Here is a 22,524-nt window from a genome sequence, read left to right on the forward strand (position 1 = left end):
TTCTTTTTTAGTTTTATGTGACATCAGATCATGCTTTTGAGAATGGTGCATAAGATTTGGTTTTTTAGTTTCATTAAGCTTTTGATGGTGTTGTGCACATTTAAGTTAGGCGCATGAAACTTCATATTAAAAGCATTTCCGGATTAATTAGATTTCATGAAATATATCTATAAGCGTAATATGTAGAATCTTAAGATTGGTGTGCTTTTGTTGCAGGTTATCATATCGTAGTGTAATTTTCAACAGTTTAGTTCCGGTTGTCAGTAATTAAGAAAACGTTACTAACGGTTTCGCTTACGGATTGTAAATAGTTTTCTTATATTTTTGGAGCATGTTAATATATTTTTTTGTTCAAGTTTTATCTTTTAACTTTCTAGATAAACTTGGCAGGCAAGTCCAAGGTGCTATTAAGCTCAAGAACACCAGCAACTATCATGAAGGTAAGATCATTAAACTTATTAAAGCTTGATTTAATATTAGTTTTATATAGTAAATTATATAAAACTTCGATATTAAATATTAGTTGATAATAGGCTTGTATGAAACTTAATGGGGTTGGGCTCGACATTTATTTAAAACTTCAATATATAGAGAAAATTTTAAGTGGAGGGTCCATATAATTATTTTTTTTTTACATTCTTAATCGTGTTTTGGTTATTATTTTAAGTAATCGACGTACTACATACGCAAGAATGAATGTCGACTTCTTTTAACATTAAGTTAGAAAATTTGCTACATTATATTTTAGAAAGTCATAATAATTTTTAGAAAAAGATATATCTATTATATGAAGAAAATGCGATTAAGATACAAAGTAAAAATTAACAGACTTATTAAAAAACCTAATAAAAATGAACAAAATTAAATAAACAAATAAGTTAGAAAATAAAATAATACAAAATATCTTAGAAAGGTTACATATTTAATAAAGAATTAAATTGTTATAAGTCTTTAAAATTTAATCATTAAAAGATTAAATATTAGATCATGTATGTATCTTGTAAAATGTAGACATGTGTTTTTGTTTTAGGTTTATTTTGACTGAGAGGAAATTTTGGGCCGTGGCTTAGTTTTGAAAAGGCCCAATAAATCTTGATATTAGTATATTACTCATTAGGTTATGTTATCTTCATCATATTATAACTTAAATGGGAACGCAAGTGGCCGGCAATCAGAAAATATGGCTCTTATTGCACTCTTCTTTTCTCATCTCCAATGCTTTGGATCTACCAACAAGGCGAAGTAATAAACCCGTATTTGAAGAATTTTGTCTCATATATATCGGGTATCGGTTCTTAAAGGTTTTTCAAGCAACCCGACCCGAGACCGACCCGATAACCGAACTTGATAAACTCCAGGACCGACATTCTCTACAATACATTAGGGTCGGGTCGGTTTATACGGGTAATTTCGGGTCAAACCCGAATCTGCACACCCCTAATTATCTCTATGTCATCGTACTTTTCCAACGGGTGCACTATGGCTCCTGCCATCTGTTGACCGTCATTTGACCATCAATTTTACCTTCCATAGAGAGGGCAATTTGGTAATTACATAAACAATAATAATAATATTATTATTTTCATATTTAACTTTACTTTAGCTTCATAATTACGATCCCAATTAAAGTCGTTCATCGATCCAGGTGGGAAAACAAACTTGTTTCAATTCTCCTTCAATTTGCATATTTAAATAACTTCTATTGGTGTCACTCACCACCATTTTCATATATACAAACTACTTCAAATATTATTTCCCAAAAAAGCAGCATGTTTTCGGCAGAATAAAGAATCAAATTATGGAACTTGATTAATCATTACCCCATCATCATATAATGCATGTATCACTCTTTTCCTCCTGTTTTTACGGGCTCAAATCACTATGAGTTGCAGGTTTATCCGACGATGGGTTCCAACGAGTTGCAGTTTTATCCAGCGACTGGTTCATTTTTTTGACGAAATAATTAAATCAGAATTAATAACTTCATATCTACGTTCACTGCTGGTTAACTCATTCACATTCTATTCATGTCTTGTTGCTTCGTTGCCATTACAACCGAAATCTTCCACAATCGCCCAAATCTATGCACTTTTGGAATTGGTTTTTGCTAGTGATTGAAACGGTAAGCTGCTTTGGATTGAATTGTAAGGTGTTTTGGATTTAAAACTAAAGCAGAATCATCCATTAATTTAACAAGCACTGATTTTAACTTTTTGGATATGATGTTGACTAACGAACGAACACAACTCTCAAATATGAAATTGGACTTTTGTTAGTTCAATTCGCTCAGTGAAATAACATCAAATTATCTCGTAGTCATCACTCTAACAACAATCGATCATCAGTTTCAACAAATTACATATCTAGATCATCACATATGCCATTGAAATCGACAAAAAACAATAAGAACGACAGTGAAGGGAGAGGTGAAAGAGACGGTAGAGTGACGGGCATAGATGATGAGGAAGAATGGAGATGGTGGTGGTGTAGACACTAATGATGATGAATCTGGAGATGATGATGATAATAATAATAATAATTAGTATTATTATTGTTATAATTAGTAGGAAAATTGAATACTAATAATCCCAACTATTAAACATTGGCTAATAATAATCCCAACTAACAATGTGACTACCAACGGTCCAAACTTTCACTTTTGCATCCAATAACAATCTTAACTTAACAGACCGTTAATCCCGTTAAATTTCTTCTTCAACATACAGCCCCACCAACCCAACCCCATCACCACCGAACTTCATCTTTGTCTCCCAGGGCAGCCACCTCCCCACCGCCAGAAACCACCATCCCCATCGTCGCAAACCGCCATCACCACCAAGTTAATATCTCTCTCCATATTCAACCTGAAAACCGTTCAACTCGTCAGTTTCCTGACTACAATATCAGATGCTCGTTAAAGATCGAGTTCGCCGGAAAACGAGTTTCACCAGAATCTTCATCCGGGTCGCCGGAAAAACGAATCGTAAGATGAGCTCTTGGAACAAATTAACAGACTATTGTTTGATATTGCATCATGCTCTATTTAGGAGATAGTTTGATACACAAATATGAAATCCTGGAGCAGAGATCTATCTTTAGGAACAAAGGAAATAAAGACGAGGTGCTAGTAAAATCGAATAATAATTGAGAATTACCTTCTAGTAGATCTGAACATAGTTCATCTTCATGGCAATTAATTTAATAATTTCAAAATCCCCCTGTGCATCACTGAAAGATCATATGCATAACAGTGGGATGATTTTAACAATTTATGTTAAGAGGAGCTTCATTGTTACATATACAGTCCTTGGCAAGATCATCTAAAAGGAGGTTCACAATAAAGAATGACGACTGTTGTGGGCAGGTTTTCCGGCGACCCGCAATAAAGAATGACGACTGTTGTGAGTCAGTCGGGTGGTGCAGTGGTGTGTTGATTTCGGGTGGAGAGGTGGTGTGTTTGACAATTTCCAGCCGATTCGTTTTTCCGGCGAACTAGATCTTTAACGAGCATCGTATACTCTCTGATATTATAATCGGGGAAACTAACAAGCTGAACGGTTTATGGGTTGAATAGGGAGAGAGAACTTAACTTGGTGGTTCCGGCAGTGGTAATGGTGGTTTCCGGTGGTGATGGTGGTTTTTGGTGGTGAGGAGTGGCTGCCACGGGGGACAAAGATAAAGTTGGGTGGTGATGGGGTTGTAGGTCGGAGAAGATGAAATAAGTAGGGACATTAACTCACAACGTCATCAGAAATTTAACGGGATTAACAGTCTGTTAAGTTAAGATTATTGGATGCAAAAGTGAAAGTTGGGACTGCTGGTAGTCACATTGTTAGTTGAGATTATTATTAGCCAATGTTTAATAGTTGGGATTATTAGTATCCAATTTTCCTAATTAGTATTATTATTGTTATTATTATTAAAGGGCATAATGGTACTTTCATCTTATTATTAAATGGTAGGATAGTAATTTCACAAAGTCAAATGACGGTCAACACACGGAGTGGCACAAAAAATCCGCAGGAAAAGTACGATAACACATATCACTCAATTTGACAATGAGACCAATATAGTGTGCATTGCCCGTAAAACACATGGGCACAAATCATAATTTTCTCTTATATTAAATTCTAAGAACCAAATACAATTAGGTACTTAGAGCAGCATACAAGATGTATAAATCAAGCTTACGAGAAGAATGATGTATATAATCTTGATATACATGAGATTCTATTAGATTGGGATAAAGGGTAGAAGATATAATTATTATAAATAGTTTCGTTGTTTTGGAAATAAGTATTTGAGTCTAAAAGTACAAGTTTAGCTTTCTAAGTTTTATCTAGCATAAATAGATAATGCATGGCTATGTATTATGGTGTGATCATACGGTTTATTCGAGACAACCGACAATCTCCAAAGAACTCGAGGAAGAGAAGAGAGAAACCAAATCAAACTAAGAAACAATCTCATAATTAAAATAAATAACTTGTATATCAAGAAATAGATTCTTGATAATTATTAAAAATCTTCAACTTCCATACTTATCTTCTTGTTTTATTCATATAACGAAGTGGCTTGGAAATTACTCTAGTTGAACGGGCCATCGTATTTGATTGATCATCCGGCAGCGGAACCGGGCTTGGATCCTGTGCATGGGTTGCATGGGCCGACAACGTAACAATATTCTCCCCTTCAAAATCGGGCTTGTCCTCAAGACCGGTGGCAGTCGAATCAATAAGTCCAGCTGGTAATGACGCAAAATTAGAAACCCAATTACCTTGGCAAGCCCGTAATAAGGAAACATGAAAGACTGGGTGAATACGAGAACCCAGCGGCAACTCCAAACGATAATCAACCTGCCTGATACGTTCAAGAACTGTAAATGGCCCATAATAGCGACGACTCAACTTAGGAGAATGCATGCGGGTCATTGAAGTCTGGCAATAGTTCCGGAGACGTAAAAGAACTCGGTCACCAACTTCAAACTTCATATCTTGGCGATGTTTATTAGCTTGATCAGCCATCCGCTGGCGGGTCTTTAGGAGGGTTTGTTTGATTAAACTGACAATGGACTGATGAGTCACCAAAGCGGTAGAAAGATTAGAGGAATCGGACTCGGCGAGTGGCAACTGCGGTATAGACGGCGGAAGACGTCCATACAAAGCTTGAAATGGCGTCATATTAATGGCAATGTGATAACTTGAATTATACCAAAATTCCGCAAGGTACAAGAAACGAGTCCAACGATGCAGTTCATCACACGTAAAGCATCGTAAATAGCTTTCCAAAGTTCGGTTAACCACCTCTGTCTGACCATCCGTTTGTGGGTGGTAAGCACTTGAGTTAAGAAGGTGCGTTCCAAGCGTTGTAAACAGTTCTTTCCAAAATTTGCTAAGGAACAGCGGATCACGATCGGATAAAATGGTTTTGGGAAGCCCATGGAGTTTATAAATTTGATCCAGAAAAATAGTGGCAAGTTGGCTGGCAGTATACTTAGTCGGTAAGGGAATAAAATGGGCAAACTTTGTGAGGCGATCCACGATGACCCATATCGCCGTTTTTCCATTCGAAGGAGGAAGATGGGTGATGAAATCCATAGAGATGTCTTCCCAAACCTGATTAGGAATTGGAAGTGGTTGTAAAAGCCCATAAGGTTTGTGCGTGGAGGATTTATTTTGTTGGCAGACAAGACAATCACCAATAAATCGAGTGACTTCGGCTATGAGATTTGACCAATAAAAAGACGCCTGGATTCGTTTAATAGTACGTTTAATAGTAGCTGTAATCTCTGAATGGCCTCCTAACGGGCTGGAGTGAAACATGGTCAGAAGTTTTGACCGTAATTCTGGTAAAGCAGGGACGAAGAGCCTACTACGGTGGTAGACTAACCCATCATATATACGGTGATGCGGGTGCTGCTCGGGCTTATCCTGGAGTTGCTGAAGAAAAGCACGACCGTCATGGTTAACCGTATAATAATCTCGAAGCTCATGGATCCACGGAAAATATGGAACCGATAAAGTGAAAAGATGGGGTTCATCGCGCCTGCTCAAGGCATTGGCAACCTTGTTCTCTTTACCCGGTTTGTAATGAATTTCAAAGTCATACCCTAATAGCTTACTAGCCCATTTGTGTTGTTCAGGGGTTTGAATAACTTGTGTTAAGAGATGACGAAGGCTGTGGTGGTCCGTAAAGACACGAAAACGGCGCTCCAAAAGGTAATGACACCACTTTTTAACCGCTTCCGTTACAGCAAACAATTCTCGAACATAAGCCGATGCGGATCACATTCGGGTGTTAAGCTTTTTGCTAAAGTAAGCAATAGGCTTGTCACATTGTGATAAGACGACTCCAATGCCGAAATCAGACGCATCGGTTGTAACATTAAAGACCAGAGAAAAATCTGGAAGTGCGAGAATCGGTAAGGATGTCATTGCCGTTTTTAGAGCGTCGAACGCTTGTTGTGCCTTATCAGTCCACACAATTTTCCGGTTACCCTGTAGAAGATCGGTGAGTGGACCTGCAATGTTAGAGTAATGGCGAACAAAGCGTCGATAATAGCCTGTTAAGCCCAAGAAACCGCGAAGGGCGGTCAGTGAAGTCGGAGTAGGCCACTTTTGAATGGCGCTAATTTTGTCTATGTCTGTAGCGACCCCCGCGCTAGATATGACATGGCCCAAGTAATTGACCTCTGGTACAGCAAACACACATTTGGACAGTTTAGCAAAATACTGATGAGAGGATAAGGTGTGGAGAACCTGTTGAAGGTGTTGTAGGTGCTCCGTATGAGAACGACTATAAACGAAAATATCGTCAAAAAATACGAGTACAAACCGACGTAAGACGTCTCGAGAAATATCGTTCATAGCGGCTAGAAACGTAGACGGAGCGTTCGAAAGACCGAATGGCATGACGAGAAATTCATAATGTCCGTCAATGGTGCGGAAAGCGGTTTTATGGATGTCATCTGGTGATACGCGGATCTGATGGTAACTGGCACGTAAATCAAGTTTAGAAAAAACTGTAGCTCCATGCAGTTCGTCAAGAAGCTCGTCCACGGTAGGAATTGGAAAACGGTCTCTTATGGTTAACGCGTTCAACGCACGGTAATCCACACAAAATCTCCACGTGCCATCTTTCTTGCGTACTAGCAAAACAGGAGATGAGAACGGGCTGGTGCTAGGGCGTATAACTCCATCATTGAGCATATCTTTAATAAGAGTGGTCATAATAGTTTTTTGGTAGTGCAGGTAGCTGTATGGTCGAACATTAACAGGTTGGCTGGTGGGTTGAAGATGGATATGATGATCATGTTGTCGGATAGGAGGTAGCGATGTGGGGGGGTTTTGAAACAAGTGGCCATAGGTATGTAAAAGTTGTTGCAGTTGTGGATCGGCTGGTGGTGAGGGACTAGGTGGGTCGGTTTCTAGGTGGCGTTCGCAGATAAGTGTATGAATGGATGCGATAGCATCTTTTTGAAGGAGGTGATATAGGGTGTAACATCACGTAAAATTCGGGCAAAAAAAATGTCAAGTTTCCAAAGTCAATGGACCAATTCTGCCAATTTCCAAAATCCAGAGACTAAAATGTAAAATCTGTTTAATAACCCATTGCGCTACGCGACAGGGTCAAGAAAGACACCCATCGCGTACCGCGATGGGGTGTCTGACACACATTGACACGTGTGCCACGTGGCACACGGTGGCAACGCCTGCTGCCACGTGTCACCAATTGGCAACACGTGCGCCACGTGTCGCCATGTGTGGCGGCGCCTGCCACGTGTTGACACGTGGCAGGTCTACGCGCTAACTCGACAACCCTATATCGCGATACGCGATGGGGGAGCGAGGGAGTGATTTCAGCCTATAAATAGGCAGCTCCGGGTTTGATCCAAGCATACCAAATTTTCACACACATACTCTCTCTCTAGACTCTCTCACCACCTCGTAAAGCGTGCCCACGATCCGTCTCGATAAACGTGCCCTGAAACCTCGTATTCCGTGCCCGTTACCTCGATTTCCGTGCCATTCTTCGACATCCCGAACAAGAAGGAAGTGCTGCCCCGACGACCCAGCGATTTCCTCGAAGTGCGTGTCAAGAAGTGTTGGTGTCTCGAAAAGCGTGCCAAGTGAGGAGCAAGAGTTTGCAAGGAAGGACTGTTGATTGAGCGGCGTCGAAGTGCTGCCCAAGTGTCAAGGATATTTCTAAGACAATCAAGGTATGCATAATGCCCGAACAAAATAATATTAAAATATTATAAAGGCTTAATGCCTAAGTCGGAATTATACTCGATGAATATAAAAGAAAAACGAAAATAAAAAAGAAAAGAAAGAAAAGAAAAAATATATATATATATATATGAGTATATATATAAGTATATAATTATTCTTTGTTATAGAATATATTATTTAAGTATTATGAGTATACTTAAAGAAAGAAATACGTTTCTTAATGAAGAAGAAACGTCGGGTTTTATAAACTAAAGGTTTATTAATATTACTTTTCAACTAAAGGTTTTAAAGTAAAATGAGATAATGAACTAAAGGTTCATCGAGATAAATAAGACTAAAGGTCTTAAGCCGGATCGTGTATCCGACTAACAAAGGTTATACTCGTACTATAGGTGCGAGATAGCAAGAAGAGAACTCACGGACGGTGTTGGAAACTGATCCCTATCAAAAGGTGAATACGCCCCACTTTTATAAACTTGTTTTCAAACAAACAAACGTGTTATGTGTAAAACTTTACATGAGGCTACGTGTCTCTAAAAACATTATAAATAAGAGTATAAGCCAGCCCTCAGGCTATGGTATACGTTTGTCTGGATCCTTACATATGTGGAACGCGGTGGGCACATCGCACCACGCTTGGTTACGACCTCCAGCCACGATGGGCCGGACCTAAGTTACGTCCGAGTGGGGAATGGCCATTTGTATATTTATGGTACCTAAGTTATGTCATAAACGCTGCGGTGTTTCGCTGAGGTGACCTAGTGCAGAGACTCGAGTTTATGATGATTGTTTAACTTGATTATTCCTAAGCCAAGATGTGCCGAGACTTACGTGGTCTCGAGGGGTGATTAAGTAAAGAAAATATTTTTAGCGTCAGCATATTCACCAGCATTCGTTGCTGACGTATTTTATTTACATTTTGCAGGTAATCACGAATAGAGCTTGCAAGACGAAGGAGCTCAAGAATCAGATGGCTCGGATAATTTTGTGTAAATATAAAATATGGTGGTTTTATAAAACATATAAACAAGTAAAACGAGACTTTCGTCTCGTCTTTTGTATTGTAAATATTTTAATAACGATCCTTTGTTTTTATAAAGTCTTCCGCTTAAACCTGAACTCTGATTTATTTACAAATACGATACCAACTATGGTTCACACTCCTAGGCCCGAATTGGGGGTGTGACATAGGGTTGCTGAAGAAGCTTGTGATGATAGTGGTTTCCCTACTAAAGTAATATGATGACCTTGGTGTGTAAAATAAATCGAAGGTATAGAGAAATCGGCCGTAATCTTACCCAGCGAGCTTAACCATGCGATACCCAGTACAATATCGGCTCCCTCGATTGGTAACACGAACAGGGGAAGAGAAAAAACGTGTTTAGCTAACGAGATGTGTACGTCCGGGCATAATCTGGTACAATGAATTAGGTCGCCGTTCCCAATCATAACCGAAAACGCCTTAGTTTGGGTTATTGGTAGGTTTAAAAAGGTGGCCATGCGGGGTTGTATAATATTATGGGTACTGCCGGAATCAACTAGCATGATAACCGGATGGCCGTCTATGAACCCGGTGACACGAAGTGCTTTAGGCGACGAAACTCCTAGTAGGGCAGCCGGAGAAAGTGCCCAAAATTGGTTTTCGATAATCGAGTGAAGGTGGGAGGCTTCTTGAGAGGTATCCTGAGGTGGCGGTGTCGGTTGGGTTATGTGAGTGTCATCGAGGTCAATCAACGGTGGCTCATCATTGTCGACGATGAGGTGAAATTGTGGTGGATTACATCGATGACCGCGGTGATATTTTTCCGGGCAATGAAACAAAGGCCGGCCGCCTTGCGCTGTTGTAATGCTTCGTGAGAGAGGCGGGTAGTGGGTACGGTTTGGGTGGTGGTGGTCTGGGTGGGTAATAGCGGCTGAGTATTTGTGATAGCAGGGGAATTCGAGGTAGGCTGGGTTAGGGTGGTGGAAGTTGGGGTGGTACGGAAGGGTGGTGTTGGACGGAAGCGAAAACGCTGGTCATTGAGTTTGTCTTCAACAAGTTTCGCGAGCCCGATAGCTAACTGAAGAGTGTTAGGTTTATGGATGGCAAGCTCTTGTTGTATGTCCTTTCGGAGGCCGGAGAGAAAGCAATTGAGTAATGCCTCCGGTGGTAGCCCGACAACACAGTTACAAAGGCGTTCAAACTCTGTGACATATGCGGTGACTGTGGAAGTTTGGGGAAGCTTAAACAAGGTAGTTGGTGATTATCGTAGGATGACGGGCCAAAGCGGAGTTCGAGTAGATTGGTAAAATCATCCGAGGTGGTTAATAAACCATTGTTGTGGAGGTACTTATACCAACTCAGAGCATCCCCAGATAAGCTAAACGCAACCATAGATAAGCGTTGCGTGGGTTCAATTTTATAGAAGGCGAAGAATTGATCGGCTTGGAACAACCAATCCAATGGGTTAGAACCATCAAAAGTTGGTAGGATGAGCTTAGGTGGTCTGATATCATAAGGGTTATCAATGGGTAAGGTTTTTGAAGTTTGACCTGGGTGGTTTTGCTTGTTGATGGCAGCAAGGAGCAATTTAGATTGCTCGTTTAGGTGGGTGAGAACCAAGTCCAACTTGGTTGTTTGTTCAGCGGACGCCGTCGTTTGTGCAGCAGACGCGACGGTAAAAGACTCGACAAGGGCGACGATTGATTCCTCCAAAGAAGGGTTTTCGCGACGGGGAGGCATGGTAAGATCTGATGAAAGCACCGGTTGATACGGTTTATTCGAGACAACCGACAATCACCAAAGAACACGAGGAAGAGAAGAGAGAAACCAAATCAAACTAAGAAACAATCTCATAATTAAAATAAATAACTTGTATATCAAGAAATAGATTCTTGATAATTATTAAAAATCTTCAACTTCCATACTTATCTTCTTGTTTAATTCCTATAACGAAGTGGCTTGGAAATTACTCTAGTTGAACGGGCCTCGTATTTGATTGATCATCCGGCAGCGGAACCGGGCTTGGATCCTGTGCATGGGTTGCATGGGCCGACAACGTAACATGTGAGTTTTTGATTAAAAATAAAAAGAAAAAGTCAAGGTCGATAATTGACCCAAATCTAGCTTTATATGTATGTTGTTTAATTCAATCAAAGTCCAACAAAAATCACCTACCTAAATTTATAAAAACCATTTTATTCTCCACATTATTATTGTTATATTTATTTATTATAATAAGATTTTTTATTGTGATAACATATTTATTTTTTAATATCATTTTAAAATTTATTAATTTACGCTTAAATATCATATATAAAAAATATAACTGTTTAAAAGAATGTTGTGAGAAATTTTAAACATTAACAATTAGTGAGGAGCACCACATGGCTAATCTATGGACATCCATCCCCACAAACATATACCAAGAACATTTAAGGATTGTATGTCCTTGGTATACTTCATCGTTACCGATTTTGAAGTGTTATACTTCAAATACATAAATATTAAAATCTAAATGGAAAAAATGTAGTCGCAATTTTTTTTTCTGAATTAACCATTAAAATACTATTCATTTAATAGAAAATAATTGCTTTAAGAACAACAAATGCTCTTAGTTCAACAGAGTGGCATAGAAACGTGACAGAAACCACAAATCTTGTCAAGTCCTGGCCAATCTTTTCTTTCCGGGTAACCACATATGCATTGCTCTTGTTCTCCTAATATGGTACAACTTTCCGATGGCACTCCTCCATATTGTAAGTTATCTTTACATGCACTAAGCAAAACGTTCACATCACAATAACCCGCTTCTGCCACTTGTGCTTCTGTCATGAGAAGCACTACCATTGCCACCACAAGAACACCATGCACTGCCTTCATCTTTAGTTAATTGGGATATGGGAAGAAAAGGTGGTGATGGATAACCGACAATGGATATGAAGTGATGTAAATATTTTGAAGTTTGTCATACAATTTATAGAAAGTTTTGGGTTATCCAACATTAGTTACACGATTATTGTATTTATATCTTTCTTATATAGTTAGTGTGTTTATTTTCTTTGTTATTTAATATGGGTAATAAGTTAAGTCTTTTCCTAAAGAGTAATAATCCTGTGGTTAATGCGTTTACTAGAGATTATTCTTAAGGAAAAGAATTAACTACACATTAATTACATGATTATCTCTAATCCCTCTTAACTTCACATAAGCATCACATCATTAATTTTTCACCTTTTCACTCTATCTCATCCAAAGAGAATGATTTAATTCATTTAACTCCATCTCACTTCTATTATTTTTTAACTTAGTATATCGTTCTTTGTCTTTTAAGCCGTGAAAAGCATAATCCACTGCCCTTTTTAACATTTTAACACAAGTGGAGAGTAGTTTAACCCATATTTAAAATGCCATGTCTTCTTAATTTTTGTTGGAATTAGAGTATACCAGTAGGCCTAAATAAATAATTAACTTATTACTTATGTTGAATAACAAAGAAAATAAACACACTAATGATATATGAAAGATATAAATACAATAATCGAGTAATTAATGTCTGATAACCCAAAACAATCTATAATTTGTGTGACAAACTTCAAAATAATTGCGTCACCTCATATCCATTATCGGTTATCCATCACCATCCTTTCTTTCCATATCCCGATTAACTAAAGATGAAGGCAGTGTACGGTGTTCTTTTGGTGGCAATGACAGTGCTTCTCTTGGCGGAAGCGCAAGTGACGGAAGCGGTAAATTGTGATGTGAACGTTTTTCTCGGTGCATGTGAAGATAACTTGCAACATGGATTAATGCTATCAGAAAGTTGTTGTACCATATTAGGGGAACAAGAGTAATGCATATGTGGTTACCCGGAAAGAAAATATTGGTCGGGACTTGACAAGATTTGTGGTTTCTGTCATGTTCCCATACAACTTTGTTGAACTAAGAGGCATTTGTTGTTCTGAATGCAATGATTTTCTATTAAATAAATATTATTTTAATGGTTAATTCAGAAAAAAAAAATTACGACTACATTTTTTCCATTTAGATTTTAATATTTATGTATTTGAAGTATATAACTTCGAAATCGGTAACGGTGAAGTATACCAAGGACATACAATCCTTAGGTGTTCTTGGTACATGTTTGTGGGGATGGACGTCCATAGATTAGCCATGTGGTGCTCCCTACTATTTGTTAATGTTTGAACTTAAATTTTTGAAATTTCTCATAACAATTTTTTTAAACAGTTATATATTTTATTATATGATATTTAAGCGTAAACTGTTAAATTTTAAAACGATATCAAGAACATAAATACTTTATCACAATAAATAAATTTATTATAATAAATAAATATAACAATGATAATGTGGAGAATAAAATGGTTTTTGTGAAATAGATAAAGTTAGGTAGGTGATTTTTGTTGAACTTAGATTGAATCAAGCTACATACATAAAAAGCTGGATTTGGGTCAAATGTAGACATTGACTTTCTTTGTAGTTTTAATCAAGAACTCGCAGCATAATACATAGCCATACATAATCTGTTTATACTAGATAAAATTTAGAAAGCCAAACTTATTCTTTAAGACTCAAATACATATTTTTAAAATAATAAAACTCTTTATAATAATTGTCTCTTCTGCCCTTTATCCCAATCTAAAAGAATATCATGTATATCAAGATTATATACATCATTCTTCCCTTAAACTTGATATGTAACTCTTGTATGCTGCTCTAAGTAATTAGTTATATTTGTTTATTGGAATTCATCATAAATAGAATTAATTTCATTCATCAAAATAATGTTTGATCGGACAATGAATGAATTTGAATTCTTTCCTAGCTCAATGAAATTTAACATTCCATTAAAATATTGAAATATTATTAGAATGCCTCATGGTCCTCAATAGCAAACCATGAAATTGAACACATCACAACGTCAGCCATCATGAATCCAAGACCACCATCGATGAGTTTCTCAACTACTAGTGATCAAACTCTCGATTGCCTTGTTTGATGAAAAAAAAACCTAGAAGAGGCCAACATGCGTTGCTAGAAAGAAATTCTCATAAATGTTGACTTCTCAAGAATATTCAAATCAAATAAACTTTGAACAACTAAAACAGAGATACTAAAGGTCAAACTTATTTGATGGCCCTCAAGGGATATGAGATACTAACAAATAGAGATTCTTTAGAGAGAAATATGAAAGCATTCTCATCTCATTCTCCATCCTTATCTCTATAATTACATTAAAATAAATTACATTTCTCTCTCTTGTTCAATTAAATAATATTTTTTTATATCTTTATCATTACAGTTTTCTCTCTACTCTACTCACAACTATTCCAACAAATATTAAAAAATAAATAGGGGCAAACAATGTTCTCCAAATGTTTCACCAAATTTACAAAAAATCTTTACATTTTTCTCTCCACCCTATAATTTACACTCACAACCACTCAAAACCTCACCCTATAATTTACATACTCTCCTCACATAAATTTAAGGGATGAGATGTGAATGCTCTGAGTTTGTCAAGATTATATGGTTCTAGATTCAAAGGTTTCTCTTATTTAGTTGTTTCAATTGTTTGTTTAATTTACGCTAGAGCAATTACGTAATTCATTTAAATCAATAATAATTACTAAACAAGCTGTGTTCATTAAAATTGAGTAGTCAACCCCTTCTATTTAGATCTTTACTCAACTCTATTCAATCCTGGTCTAACATTAGGGCTAAGCAACATATATGGTTAGGAAACTCAGATTTAGACAATCCACTACATTTCATTACTTAACCTAAATATTTATAATTCCTACAATTCCAAGTTTAACACCCGATATTAATCTATATGCACACACAAACCAATGTTACGTCAAATGGATTCTCCAGTTTGCGGATAGCAATACGAAAAACACTACTTTAAAAATATATATATATTTTGAATAATTTATTTCACATTAATAAAATAGAAGGTCTTGTAAGCAACCCTTCCAATGTGGTCCAAACAAAGCTTGTCGCCATTTCCTCCATATTCCCTAGACAAGGAGCATATTTTGGACCCAACGGTAGGTCATGATTGATACAAGAAGAAAGCTTCAAACATATACATCTTCTTAAACATATAGACATCTATAAACATTGCAAATTATCTCATAGGACCCAACTAATATGGATTAATATATAAGGTAACATGATTTCTTATTAAAAGACAATACTTCTAATCAACTATCCTATAGTATTCAAACTGTTTAAATAGGTTAGATGAACCTACCACCCAACTGCTTTTGACATTGTATAAGAACCTATTTATTTCTCATTTATTATTATATCACATAAACTTATAAAGAGAATTAATCCGCCAACAAATGTTTTATTTTCATATTTGTAATGAATTCATCAATATAAAATATAAAAATATATCATCTTATTTCTAACCTTCATGCTATTGTCTCGATTGTATAATAACATGCATCCTTTGTGTTTTTTCTAACGAATCTATATAAATTAGGACTGAATCTCACTGGATCGTAGCAACAAACCCATTTCGTCATTGGCTTCCATGAAGCGCTTCTCCAAAATGTTGCATAGACCGAAGCTGACATTCGTGTAGATGCAAGAACCAGACCCATATCTTGATTGAGAAATCGTGCACTTCCAATCATCTTTAACTTAAAATTTATAAAAGCGTCACTAAATCTTCTTTACGGTCGCGCTTTCGGTCCTTTCGGATTCCCAACTTTGTGGATGGATTCTGTATATCATATCATAACACAAAAAGATTAAAACTTTATCAAAAACTTAAAGTCAAACTCAACGGTAAAAAGTCAACGATGATGGGATCACCTTAATTACAGTATGAGTAACGATCTGATCCGAAGAAGCGACACATTCCCTCGGTGTTTCAAACGACGATAACGAAAACTGCTTCGAAACGACACCGACATCGAAGTAAATCAACCCGGAACTCGGAATATCAACCCGGATTTCCTTAACCGGGAACCACAAAAACAAATCTTGAGCCGAAATACCCGATAACCCATCGATCCGCCCGAACGTCAGATTCCCGGATACATTCAGATCGTAATGCAATTCATCTTCAAATTTGGCATTACAAGCTTGATCCAAATGCACCTCGAACCGACCCGAATCGTCGAATGTGAAATTAGTGACACCTTTGGGTAATAACCCAACTGGCAACCCGTTTGATTTGAGGATCTCGTATATGGTGGTGGGTTGTTGTTCAGAGGATGAAAGATTGAATGTGGTGGCGAGTGTGAGTGTGCAGAGTAGGATGATGATTGGTGATTGAAGATTTGACATGTTTTTTTTGTGTCAGTTTGATGATGATTTGAGAGGTGCAGGCAAGGTGTTCGATGAAATGCTTTCAGGATATAGAAGAAGACAGTGTGCCAGTGAGAATACAGAGGGGATTAGGAGGAGAATGATCAATTATTGATGCTTGTATTCTAGGGCTTTGATTGGGTGGTCCATGACCAATCGGGCGCGTACATGTGGACGTTCCTGTCATCACTTAATATATTGTGAAACGTTTCTAGAAATACGAGTAGACTCGTTTGTGAGCAACTCAATATTTAGAAAGTTAAATCGAGTCGAACCAAAATGAGCTTGAGTTAAAGTATGAAAATAAGCTTGTTTGATAAAGGGTTTGAGCCAGAGCGTAAGCTTTAGTTATCACAGAGGCTAAGCGGACATATTATTTTATATAAAAGATTATGATTTTAACTAAAACAATATATATTATGTTTGATGTAGAAATTCTAATCTATCTCTTTTAATAAAAGTCAATCACTTTTGTCACTTGTCAACATCATAGCCCTCCTCACCTTTTTCCAACCAATTTTCATATATGGTCCTTATCTTTTAAGTCATTTCAATATATGACATTAAAATTATAGATTTATTCCAACTAAATCGTTACTACATATAATAAGTATTATTTATATGGATTGACAAGAGACGATTAGTCATTAGTGTTTATTATGGTTTATATTTAAAATAATAAACAATAAACATTCGATTCATAACATGTGGAATGAGAAGAATCAACTTAGACTAAATCCGGATAACGTCAGCGGCTAAGGCTTAGCCTTTAATACCTAAAATTACATACGATTTTAAAACTAAAAGTTTTCAGGTTGACCCGAAACCTAGAATTAACCAACCCGAATTACTTCGGTTCAGGTTCTGGTTAGTATTTTCTTGGGTTCGAGCTTCTCGGGTCGAGTTAGTTTGGGATCAGGTACGGGTTTCTTGGGTTGGGTTTCATGTTACGGGTAAAAGTGACAGCCCTACTTTCAACAATTATATATAAGAATCACTACATTCACTTTATGCAACTTTAAATTTTATAATATTCTTCTAACTCAGAATAATCACTATTATTTGAACATGGTTTTTATGTTAGTATGTATTTTTCATTTTCTTGACAATTACATTCATACGAAACAAACAAATCATTTTGTTATATTTAAATTTTTGGTTTTTATTTTGCTTGATTATATAATTTTTAATTGTAAAATATAAAGTTAATTAAAACATTTGTCATACACAGAATATTGATAACAACAATGTCAATCAATTTCAAATCGTAAAGATTCTAAGGATGATTATATCATCAAAGTTCATGTATATGATTTTTGAGATAATCATGTTTTTTTTATAAACATGAGTATATATTATCAAATGACATGATATTATATGTGTTTGAATATTTTTTTTATTATGTATCATAGATATATATTATTATTTATCTAGAGTTGGTATGTACTTGGAGAACCTTTTTTGTCACACGGACAATTATATATGGCTATATCAAGAGTTATAAGCACGCATATATGTTACTTTATTAATAGTTACAGGAAGTGGCGACCCAAAGTTTTCGGACGCCACAGTCAAAGTAAAAAGTTGGGCCCTTTCTCAAAACCTTTTTGATATAAATCCTCATGTTTCCCTGAGCTTAATACCGACAACATTATTATTAGTAATAATTTTAATTATTTAATAAAGTTCTAATTTGTAATGTTAAAGTTTTCTACTAAAAAGCAAAGAGAAAATTAACAATGTTCTAACCACTAAGGGGGTGTTTGGCCTAGCTTTTATTTTTAAGCTTATGCTTATATTTAAAATTAGCTTATAGCTTTTTTTCTATGATTTGATAAGCTTCTTTTAAATGTTTGGATTATCTTATATTCTACAAGTTAATTATATGTCTTAATAAGTTGTTAAATCCAATATTCTTTAATTTGTTAAAGTAATAATTACTAATCCACCACCATTTGTTAAAGTAATAATTACTTTAATTTGTTAAAGTAATATTCTTTACATGGTTTTTGAAATAAGCTTATATCAAAAAGCTAAAAAACCATCTTCAAATAAGCTTATTCAAATGAGCTTATATAAGCTAATAAGAATAAGCTTAAAAAGCTAAGCCAAACACAAAATTAAGCTTATTTTGTAAAAAAAAGCTAAAAAAGCTATAAACTTGGTTAAAAAAGCTAGGCCAAACACCCCCTAAGTAACAAATAACAAGAAATTCACATAATTCATAATTGAATAGATAATTAGATTTAGACACAAGTTTAACATAATTACTTGAGGGTTGTATATGCTTGGCAATTTGGTAACCGGAAGTTTGAGCTACACAGCAGAATGAGTATAACTTAATTAATTTGAAGGCAATTGGCGATTCATATTTTATAGTAACAATTTCCAATAGCAATATTAATTGCAATTTAACTTGATTGATGATTAATTGCACTTTCCATTTCAGCAGAGTGTATATTCATATTTGTTGACTTTTCAGCATTTTTCAGTTTAAACGTCAATTGCAGAAAAAAAACCAATAATATTTAAAAAAACAAGTTTTAAAAAATGGGGGCCTTTGTTGTTTGGAGATCTCAGGACATAGCTTGGCCCATTAAAACTATTGGGCCGACCCTGGTTCTAAACAGACATGGATTAAAGATTTTGATTTTTGATAAACAATGTATACTTGCTAATACAATCACAAATGTAGTGTAAAAGAAAGTTTTACCTATTTGTAACATATTTGTGTAATCTTAGTTATGTAATTTATGTAATTTTAATTTAATTGTAATTGTAATCAATTTTTTAAATGTATTTCACTTAATGATCAAAGTTTAAAATTTTCAATAATTACCCGTGTAATACACGGGTCTCAAATTAGTATTAAATATGATATAAAATAACAATTTCTTTTGTATGAATGTTCATTCATTATATGTTTAGACTGTAGAACATTATTAAAATTTAAAAAGAGAGGGAAAACTTTATAACATAGTAACATGCGAATTGAAGATACATCAATCTCACTGGAAACACCGTACATAAACTTGATGCATTAAAAACAAGGGCACATGGAGCAACATCAATTTGACTAGCTTATAGGTTTATAATCTAATCTCTGATTTACCCATGAGAATGAATAGTTGTATTTTAATTACTTTGATTGTCTTTAAGTGAGAATATATAACTTTGTTCAACACCAAAGCTTTACGTACCTTCCATACAAATTAACCAAAATATGGCTCAAAGATTATGTGATGAAGTAATTTTGTTCTAACTAAAAAGTAAAAAATAAAACGGGTATTTAATTTTATTTGGTTTCTTACAGGAGTACCAGAAAAAAAAAGGTTTGACCTGAAAGTCAAAAGTCTTTTTAACTTTAAATCTACAAAAGTACTACATAAAACAATCGTTACACTATACACATGTGGTTTTCTTTTGGAATGATCTAAAAGACCACAAACGTTAAATGGTCCCACATTGTGCCTTTAAGCAAGGAAATGCGTGTGTATGAGGGTTTTATACTTTTCAAAATAATATAAACAGTAATTTAAACGTATAAGCGTGGACTATACAAGATTAATTTGAAAAATATCAAGAAAACACTCATATATTATTACACTTACATAAACTTATTTATGCACAGATGGTCATGAAAACCATTTTTATGTTTAATTGGATTTTAATAAGCTAATCTAGATGTGTTTGTCAATAATAATCCATACTAATAATTTAATCGGTGCCAGTTTTAATGTTAATTCATTGACAAGGACAATCTCTTTCACATAATAGTCATAGATTCTACACTTGGTTTTTTTTCTCAATTTCACTCACAAGGAATGAATATACATTCATAAACATTCTAGTAAGCAAAATCGAGTGCAAATGTTTCTTAATTACGCAAGTGTGATTGTTAAAGACAATAACTCTAGAGTGCCATTAATTGCATTATCAATATTAGTTATCAGTCAATAACTCAATAGTGTTTGTACAATCTTGAGTGGAAGTGTCCCTAAGGCTCAATGTTGGGAGTTGGGTGGACGTGTCCAAGGGCATTGAGCAACACAAATAGCTTATTCGTCTAAAACATCGCCACTAATATTTTAGGTGTTTGTTTTTGTGATTATTTTTATTTCAGTTTCATTTTCATTATTTGTAGTAATAAAAGATATTACTGAATTTTAGTTGTTTTTTTTGTCATTGACACATTTTTAAATGGTTTTAAATACTTCTTATTAAGTGATAAATAAATATAATGATAACAACTAATAGGGGTGTGCGTGGGTCGGTTTGGGACGGATTTGAGCCAAACCCATAACAAAAACCGACATGTTGGTTAATGGATAATCATAACCATAACCGACCCGTTATGGCGGTTTCGGTTAATTGGTTTTAAAGGTTATAGTGGGTTGGTTATGGGTCGGATAACCATAACCAAAACAATGTAACTGGGCCTAAAAGTTTGACACAAATTATTACAAAAAAACAATATGACATAATACAACAAAATATATAATCCATAATATTTATACCAAATTATTAAAAAGAGTAAAGTGTCATTTTCGTCCCCGTGGTTTGGCAAATAATACGAATTTAGTCCAAAAAAGTTTATTTTTTGCATATGGACCCTCCACGTTTCCTAGTTCTTGCCAATTACATCCAAATCACTAACCCCGTTAAATTTAATCGTTAAGTCAGGGGTAGACATGTCTTTTCACTCTTTCTTTATATAATACTTTAATACTTATTTTAGTGAACTGCGGTTTTCGTCCTTCTGGTTTGTCCAAATTTGCAGTCTTAGTCCAGTAGTTTCAAATTTGAAAAAATGTAATTGGCAAGAACTGGGAAACGCGGAGGGTCCATATGCAAAAAATAAACTTTTTGAACTAAATTCGCATTATTTGTCAAACCACAGGGACGAAAATAGCACTTTACTCTATTAAAAAAGAGAATGACTTTATATAATTCAAATATGAAGTTCAACTTAATTTTATAACAAATGTAGAACCAAAATCATCAAGATGATATAATCCAACAATATGTTGGTGGAAGTTAATCTCAAACATATTGTTGGTTAAATAAATGGGTCGGTTCCGTTATGATGGTTTTGGAATTATCTTTAACCAAAACCGACCCGTTTTTGGTGGTTTTTAAAAATTTATTAAACCGTCGGTTATGACGGTTATCGGTTAAAATTGGTGTGGTTATGGTTCGGTTAACGGTTATGACGGTTAAGTTGCACACCCTTAACAACTAATAACAACCGTCTAATGATTAAAATATTTATTCCTTATTTGTGGTCTAGTGGTAGAATGTATGGTTTCTTGGGTTCTTTAGTGGAGACTCAAGTTTGATCTTGTCTCACTTTGGGTGGATATTGTTAATAAAATATTTGAGCTAGTCTTTGTTCAAGGCTGTCTGTTCGGATTCCGAGCACACCCGGGTTTTTGTCCCAAGCTAAACTCTGAAACCAACGTGTGCCCGGTTAAGACAATATAGTCTAGCCAGAGTGAAACATTGAGCTCTCCAAATTTAAAGAGTGCGATAGCCTAAATACAAAAAAATCATCATTCAAAAAAAGATTAAAATATTTCAGGTCAAGATAGCTATGTAACGTCTATATGAGATGTTCATTTCTCACATCATATTCATACAACGAATGGTCTAATTTTCTCTCTGTTTATAACATTGCTTTTATTAATTTGTTTTTAACAAATGTGGATAGGATCGTCCTCATAGGATATTTTTTTTCACGTGCTATGATAATCAGGAACAGAAGACGATAGATTATCAAATCAAATGTGGACTTAAATACCACACCAATCTATTTTTCTTAAAATATAACATTGAAGATATAATGAGCAAGTAAGTCAAATAAGGCATCATCATCATCATGTGCCGATGAGGCAATGCTGGCCATAATTAAGGCTTTACATGCTGGACCACACATTAATAGTGTTTTTCTTGAAATGGCAATTA

General features: G+C 35.4%; 1 protein-coding gene across 1 annotated transcript; it reads right to left on the minus strand.

Moving 5' to 3' along the window:
- Positions 1-14,975: 14,975 nt before the first annotated feature.
- On the minus strand, positions 14,976-16,814 carry LOC143624140 (uncharacterized protein At5g01610-like). Its single transcript, XM_077094867.1, has 2 exons — positions 16,063-16,814; positions 14,976-15,970 (listed from the first exon to the last, which is right to left on the minus strand). Exons 1-2 carry the CDS (start codon positions 16,537-16,539, stop codon positions 15,896-15,898), a joined length of 552 nt encoding a protein of 183 aa, XP_076950982.1. The 5' UTR covers positions 16,540-16,814; the 3' UTR covers positions 14,976-15,895.
- Between the last annotated feature and the right edge of the window lie 5,710 nt (positions 16,815-22,524).

This window comes from Bidens hawaiensis, unplaced genomic scaffold (genome assembly GCF_021521415.1).
Source record: "Bidens hawaiensis isolate Kalapana, Puna unplaced genomic scaffold, B.hawaiensis_p1.1 tig00003698_1, whole genome shotgun sequence".
Taxonomy (NCBI): Eukaryota; Viridiplantae; Streptophyta; class Magnoliopsida; order Asterales; family Asteraceae; genus Bidens; species Bidens hawaiensis.